This window comes from Aegilops tauschii, chromosome 2 (genome assembly GCF_002575655.3).
Source record: "Aegilops tauschii subsp. strangulata cultivar AL8/78 chromosome 2, Aet v6.0, whole genome shotgun sequence".
NCBI lineage: Eukaryota > Viridiplantae > Streptophyta > Magnoliopsida > Poales > Poaceae > Aegilops > Aegilops tauschii.
Window position 1 is genome coordinate 567675927 of NC_053036.3, and position 8141 is coordinate 567684067.

Genomic DNA, 8141 nt, shown 5'->3' on the forward strand with positions numbered 1-8141 from the left:
TTAAATTCATGCCCACAACATCATCCAACCAAGTTCAAAATCCAAACGAAGTTCATGACACAAAAGTTCACACCAACGAAAGGCACATCAACAATCAAGCTTCGTCCTCGTCTTCATCCTCATCTTCCTTCAATTCATCCGACTCCTCCGAAGACGATTCTTTCTCCTCCTCTTCATTGCCGCGTGCCGCATCATCATGTGAAGCTCGAAAGGTGTTGGCAAGATCTTCAACGGCACCTTCATGCGAAGGTTTGTGAGGCACACCGGAAGACATTCCGGCCATGGCGCCCGGAGGTGCACCCATACCTCCCATGAGAGACACAAAACTCATGCCTCCCATGCCGCCCGGAGGTGCTCCGAAGCCACCCGTGCCTCCCATGGTCTCCATGGTAGCTCCAAAGCCACCCATGGCACCCATGCCACCCATGGTAGCTCCGAAGCCACCGATGCCTCCCATGCCGCCAAGGCCGCCGCCACCCATTCCACGAATCATGGCTCTTTTTTGGATCAAGACTTCTTCACGGGCAAGATTGGCATAGTCCTTTTGCGCCTCATTGAGGATAGATGTGTCCAAGAAGAACAAGTACTTCTTCCACTCCAACAATCTAGATCGCTCCTCCATGCCCACCTTCCTCTCCTCCAATGCCACCTTCCTCTCCTCGGCCACCACCCTCCTCTCCTCGGCCGCCAACCTCCTCTCCTCGGCCGCGGCATCTTGGTTCCTTGCCATCTTCCTCACCTCGTTGGCTTCTTTTCTTGCCTTCACAATAGCTTCCATAGCATTTTTCAGCTCATCATCTCCTTTCCTCTTCTTCTTTTCTTTTGTGTCTTTCTTGGTCCAATCTGGTCGTTTTGGCTTCGAGTATGAAACCGAGTTTGGTGTGGGGCTTCTCTTGCCGTTGTCACTTGATGCCTCCTCCTCCTCATCATCCAAATCAATTGTTCGCCTACGTTTGTTGCTCACATCCAAATCATCCATATCATCACGCTTCTTCCATTTCTCATCATCCTTCAATGCTTCATAGCAATGAGGCAAGGTAAATGGTCTTCCTTTCTTGATCTTCCCCTTCTTGCTTTTCTTCTCCTCTCCTTTGAACAAGTTTTGTGCAATATTCAACTACATAAAAACAAAACAAGTTAGCACTACAAACACCAACAACAAGCATGATGAACATGATCGAACATGGATGAAATGGCACTTACCCTATCTTCATCATTAGTGCCACTTGGGTTTAACTTTTCAACTGCCTTTTGTGCGGCCGCCCACTTTTGACAATCCTTGTTGATTGTCGACCGCCGGGAGCGAAGAGATCGAGCGGAGCGGTCAATTCCACTCTCGTTGCGTAGATCAAAGTGTTCCTTCATCTGGTTCCAATAAGCATCTCTACTTTGATCACCTCCAACGGATGGATCCCTCGACACTTGCAACCAAGTATTGCATCGCAAGACGTCTTCTTCGTTGGTGTAGTTTCCTCCTCTTCCTTTCGATGCGTCGACAATGCCCTCACCATCCTCGTCCACCTCGAACTCATGGTCATCGAAATGCATGTCATTGGTTTGAGACCAATGCGAATTGTTGGAGCCAACACCCATAGTTGACATGTATGCCTCATCGTTGACACTACAAAGTATATAGAACAATGCAAATAAGCTATATATATGTATACATTCAAAAAATAACAACAACAAAAAAGTTGACGAAATTTTATACCTTTGGGGCATTTCCTCGAACACGTTGTGCGCGTTGGCCGCCGGCTCAACAAATGAGCTTGCCGGCGCTTCGGTAGCCGCCGCGCTCGTCGCATGCCCTGCAAGCTTCTTCCTCGACGGCTTCGAGGAGCCGGAGCCGTCCACCGCCTTGTTCTTCTTCGCGGCTACCTTGCCCTTCTTCGGTGGCGCCGCATTTGGGAGCTTCGAGAGGGAGGCACGTGGCTTCACGGCGGGTGCCGACACGACGCCATCCGCCACCGAGGTCATCCGTGGTGGCATGAAGAGGCCACGCGCGATGCCGGTGCTTGGAGGAGCTCCGGCGGAGGCGAAGCCAAAGCTCCCCGCGCTAGGGTTTGCGGCGGCGGTGGCGGAGGGGTCGCGGGTGTAGGAAGGAGTGAGGGGGGTGCCGGCGCGGGCGTCCATCGGATCAATTCGCCGGCGGCGGCGCGGCGGAGAGAGTGCGGCACGAGCGCTCGAGTGTGCGGCGCGTGAAAGCGTGCGCACCAAATACACAGCGCGCGATGGCGATTCGGACCGCGCGCCCAACTCTATATGCCACGCGTGCGCTTATTGCGTGTCTGCTGGAGCCCCTCTACCGACTGAGCACGCGTTAAAAAGGACAAATTTATTACGCGGCGCTTATTTAGCGCGGCTGTTGGAGATACTCTAACCTCTTTCTTCTCGCGCAATATGTAAATGAATACGACATGATTTTTTATATGTATAATCAATGTGCACAAGGTCCTACTTGTGAGAACAATTTGGCACCACATAAGCTTATGAAAGATCGTAAATTTGACACCGATGCCAAGCATAATTTACATCGCCAATTTGGTATTTGGCACGCCGTGGATGCCCTCATCGGCAGGCAAACCAAGTCTTAAATGGAGTGCAGAGTACTTGTCAGAAATGGACAAAGATGGAACGAAACGTACCAGTCAGAGGCTCTCTTGACCGCCACTTGGGATAACAAAGATCCTAAAATCATCGCGGGAAATTGGAAGGGAAAAACTAGATCTTGCATCTGTGTTCAGCAGCTCACATTTCCCATCCTTGATCAGGAAAGGAAATATCTAATCTACCGAAGAAAAGCAAACCAATTGACTCACCTCGACTAGCTAGTTGGCCTTCTCGACTGCGACGAAAAGAGGCAAGACGGATTCGCGGACAATAATTCCATCCGCCCCGTTCCAATCCACCGACGTTGACATGCCGCCATACCTGAATGCCTCTCTGCCGCCCGTGACCTGAGAAGGACGGGCAGCAATTTTGCATTCTATCCTCCTCTCCTTCGCTGACGACGCACGGCTACCCCGCCACCGAATGCAGCTCGCCTATAAGAAGCAGCGTGCACGATGCTAAGCATAACCTCACTCCAACACAGCCACACAACACTATCTCTTCGGTAGTACAATCAGAGCCTCCCAGTTAGCAATGGCGAAGTGTCTCGCCGCCGCGCTCCTGCTACTGGTGGTGCTCGCCTCCTGCGACGGGAGGGAGCTGAACGAGAAGGTTGCAGCGGCACGCGGTGCCGGCGTCGGCGAGTCCAAGGCGATGGGGTTGCCGGACTTGCCAGCTGTGACGCTCCCCACGGCCCCGACGCTCCCGACGCTCCCCACGGCCCCGACGCTCCCCACACTCCCGACGCTCCCGACGCTCCCGACGCTCCCGCTGGTGGGAACCATTACCGGTACCAGTACAATTACCGGCCCGGTGGTGGCGCTTCCGGCGATCCCTGCTCACCCTTGATTATCTCAACCTGTACCTAGCTACTGGCACTGTCCGGAGGGAAAAACATCGGCGTTGCTCATGTCCATGTTCCTTCCTTGATGAGCGTCTGTATTTATCTCCAGTTCATTTTCTTGTATTTTTCGTTCCTTGATGTGCTACATGTATCATGGGCGTAACAAATACTACTTTATCAGCGTGATCGCCTTCTTGGATACACATAAACAGTTGCAGCATCGACATACTACTACTTCGTCACTTTATTCTTTTTTAGAGAATACACAACAACTGAGTCCGAGATGGGGCTCAAGCCTAGCCTGACTTTGAATTAACAAAGCTATCAACCGGCCAGGATTATAAGCACACGCCCTCAGGCACAGAGATAGAAATGCACGGCAAAAGGATACACAAACGAGGGACAACATCAAACTCAGCCTCACACGCTACAGCTACACTGAAGATAACCAATGGAGAATGAAGCCGTAGGCGCCGAGGTCCTCAACTGAGAATGTTGCACCAGGAACAAGATCGCATTGGCTCGAAGGAGAGAGGTGTCGTGGTTCTAAGACTGACAGTAGAATGAGGGGTAGGTATGAGGAGGCAAGATCCCAGCTATGGTGAAGTTGTACACACAAGGTTTATGAGTTTAGGCCCTTCACGGTGGAAGTAATAGCCCTACGTCTCGGTGCCCGGAGGCGGTTGACTGGATTATATGTGTGTGGAGTTACAGGGGGTGCGAACCCTTGTCCCTGAGGAGGGGGTGGCTTATATAGAGTTCGCCAGGCCCCTCCCGCCCTTAGTTACACAGGGTTTAAGGTACATAAAGATGGGGCGTTTCTGGTAACGCCAGTAATAAACTGACATAAATGACCATTAAGTCTACAGAGTAAACGCCCGACCGTTGCTGTTCAGAGTGGCTTTAGATCTTCTGTCTGTCGAGTGATTCCTGTTACGGTCGAGTGAACTTGAATCTTCTGAGTGGAATGCTTCTAGTCGAGTGGGTGATGGTATCCCTTGAATGCTTTTGACTTTAGGGTAATGTCCTAGGGGAGGGTGTCTAGATCAGGCCTATGACCCTACCCTAGGTACATAGCTTCATCATTAGCCCCCGAATGGTTCAGGGTTCGAGTGGAGAAGGAGTTGAAAATACTCCTGACTCAATTTGTGCGCTTTGGAAGCGTCTTGCTGGGATCAATGAACAACATGATGGCTTCAACTTCTTTTTCAGTCGCCTTGATCCATTCTTAGTTTGTCGAGTGTACTTTTACTGAAAAGCTTCGAGTGTTAGTATAGAAAAAATCTTCAGTCTGACAGGTTGCTCTGCTGCTCGCGGATCTTGCGGGATTCGAATTTTCGGGAAGCGCACGGGCGGAGGAGGCCGCGGTAATCGGAGGAGATTAGGTAGGGACGCCTCGATATCTACGCCACCTTTTTCGCCACGTACTGCGCGCGCGACTGTTGCGGGATTTGACAGGATTGCCTAGGCCCATAGGTCAGCCACTCGGAAACGGTTCCATATAAGGCGTTGGATTGGGGAATTCTGCACAGTGCGCCCCAATTCCCCTTTCTTCCTCCTCTGTTTCTCCACCGCGGTCGCTTCCGTTCTCGACGCCACCTCTCGCCCGCGCTCCTCTTGCTTCGATGGCGAGGGACAAGACGGCGGCGCTAGAACGCGCGAAGAAGGGAGCGGCGAAGGGGAAGGGAAAGAAGACTGGCAGGAGCGGGTCGTCGTCGAGATCTGGCTTGCCGCGCGGCTGGGTTCAGGGCGACTGGATCCAGTCCACCATCGAGCTGGATGATCTGCGGGATCTGGCCGAGAGCGGGCTGATTGAGCACGGTTCCTTGAGGCTCCCGGGGGACAAAACTGAGCCACAGCCCCAGGAGGGCGAATGCGTCTTGCTCGCCACCCACGTCGACCGCGGTTTTTCCTTGCCCCCACTTCCCTTTTTCCGTGCCTTTCTGAACTTCTTCGGAGCTCAACTCCACCATTTCCCTCCCAATACAATCACGTACCTTGATGCCTTTATCTCGCTGTGTGAGAATTTCCTGGGCTGCCGACCGCACTGGGGCCTGTTCAAGCACATCTTCACATGTCGCCCGCAGACTGTGAAAAAAGCTAGTCCGAGTGACGAGAAAACCTAGGTAATCCAAATGTGTGGAGGACTAGGCATCCAGATGCGGGGGAAGAGTGCTTTTTCCTGCGATGACTCTCCCTGACTCGGTCAGAGGGTGGCAGTCGACTTGGTTTTATTGCAAAGACAAGTCGACTCCTGGCCACTCGACCGGTCTCCCTCCCTTTTCTTTGGCGCGAGTCCAGAAACCCACCACCTTGAAAGTGCCTCCAACAGAGAAGTTGTAGGTGGCCATGTTGATGGAGCGAGTAGTTCAGCGGATTCACGAAGGTGTGACTGGAATGGATTTGCTCGAGGTATTTCTCAGTCGACGTATCCAGCCTCTCCAGGCTCGTGATCACTCGATGTGGATGTACTCGGGGATTGAAGATTCCACTCGGATCCACCCGGAGGACGTTGATGAGAAGATGGTGGTGCAGTGGGTGCAAGGCATCACATGAAACAAGGACAACCCAGGGGGTCCCGAAGAGTTCTTCCGTTCGACACCAACAACCAACCAGACAAGGTTCATTCTTTATTTCCGAGTGTTTTCCATTCTGACTTGCAATTGTTTACTGAGTCGACCATCCTTTGTTCACCTCTTTTGCTTCGCAGATCTATACCGATACATACTCAATGCCGAACGGGGAGCAAGAGCAGTACCAGGAAGGAGAAGAAAGCGGAGGCGAAAGCATGGATTATCAATCTGATGGAGAAGAAGAGGAGGAGAAAAGCGAGGACTCGAGCAGTGGCGAAGAGGTCGAGTCACCACCTCGCAGTGAAAGGCGTTCCAAGAATAAGCATGACCCGGCAAGTATCCGTGGCAAAGTGGCTCCGTCGACTGGACAGACTTCCAAGCGCACTCGGACCTCTTCCCCTGCACCGAGTGAAAAGGCTTCAAAACAGCCCAAAGTTGCAGCATCGAAGTCTCAGAAGACCCTGCCCAAGATCAAGATCGACGTCCCCGTCGCTTCTGCGTAAGCACTTGTCCTCATTTTTTGATCAAGGGCCTGTGTTGTCGACTCTCTTCTTGATTAACCGAGTGAATCTTGAAACTTGCAGTGTTGCTACCTCTGGGACTTCTGCTTATAGAGACGGTGATGAGGAAATGGGAGACACAGTCACTTCCAACCCAAGTATAACTTTTGCAATCTTGTCTTTGTTTTCTCAGTCGCTTTGCTGGTCGACTGAATTCTGGCGATTGATTCTTCTCCAGCTCCTCCCAATGTCATTGATCTTCCAGATGACGACGAGGATGTGCCGCTGAGGCCCATGGGAAGGAGAAGCAAGAAGACATCAACTGGCAAGGCGCCCCAGTCGACGCCGGTGACGGAACCGGTAATCCACGAAACCGGCGATGCCACTCGGACTTCTGTGACCTTCGCCGTACCATTGTCGAGTGCCCAGCCCTCAGCGTCGACTGCGCAGACTCCAGCTCATCCATCTTCGCTCTTCACTGCTCATCACGTTCCAGAGGACCAAGTGGGTGATACATCTCCATCGTATCTACTTTTCCAAACACTTTTGCCCTTGTTTTGGACTCTAACTTGCATGATTTGAATGGAACTAACCCGGACTGACGCTGTTTTCAGCAGAATTGCCATGGTGTTATTTTTGTGCAGAAACAAAAGTTCTCGGAATGACCTGAAACTTCACGGAGATTATTTTTGGAAATAATAAAAAACACTGGCGAAAGAATCAAGGCCAGGGGGTCCACACCCTGTCCACGAGGGTGGGAGGTGCGTCTGCCCCCTGGGTGCGCCCCCTGCCTCGTGGGCCCCCTGGAGCTCCACCGAGCTCAACTCCAACTCTATATATTCGTGTTCGGGGAGGAAAAAATCAGAGAGAAGGATTCATCGCGTTTTACAATACGGAGCCGCCGCCAAGCCCTAAACTCTCTCGGGAGGGCTGATCTAGAGTCCGTTCGGGGCTGCAGAGAGGGGAATCCGTCGCCATCGTCATCATCAACCATCCTCCATCACCAATTTCATGATGCTCACCGCCGTGCGTGAGTAATTCCATCGTAGGCTTGCTGGACGATGATGGGTTGGATGAGATTTATCATGTAATCGAGTTAGTTTTGTTAGGGTTTGATCCCTAGTATCCACTATGTTCTGAGATTGATGTTGCTATGACTTTGCTATGCTTAATGCTTGTCACTAGGGCCCGAGTGCCATGATTTCAGATCTGAACCTATTATGTTTTCATGAATATATGTGGGTTCTTGATCCTATCTTGCAAGTCAATAGTCACCTACTATGTGTTATGATCCAGCAACCCCGAAGTGACAATAATCGGGACCACTCCCGGTGATGACCATAGTTTGAGGAGTTCATGTATTCACTATGTGTTAATGCTTTGGTCCCGCACTCTATTAAAAGGAGGCGTTAATATCCCTTAGTTTCCAATAGGACCCCGCTGCCACGGGAGGGTAGGACAAAAGATGTCATGCAAGTTCTTTTCCATAAGCACGTATGACTATATTCGGAATACATGCCTATATTACATTGATAAATTGGAGCTAGTTCTGTGTCACCCTATGTTATAACTGTTGCATGAATAATCGCATCCGGCATAATTCTCCATCACCGA

At 51.4% G+C, this 8141-nt stretch overlaps 1 protein-coding gene across 1 annotated transcript; it reads left to right on the plus strand.

Annotated features, from left to right (window-relative positions):
* The first annotated feature begins 3057 nt into the window (after window positions 1-3057).
* On the plus strand, window positions 3058-3674 carry LOC109752958 (uncharacterized). Its single transcript, XM_020311884.4, has one exon. The coding sequence runs from the start codon at window positions 3145-3147 to the stop codon at window positions 3457-3459; it is 315 nt and encodes a 104-aa protein (XP_020167473.1). The 5' UTR covers window positions 3058-3144; the 3' UTR covers window positions 3460-3674.
* Window positions 3675-8141: the final 4467 nt, after the last annotated feature.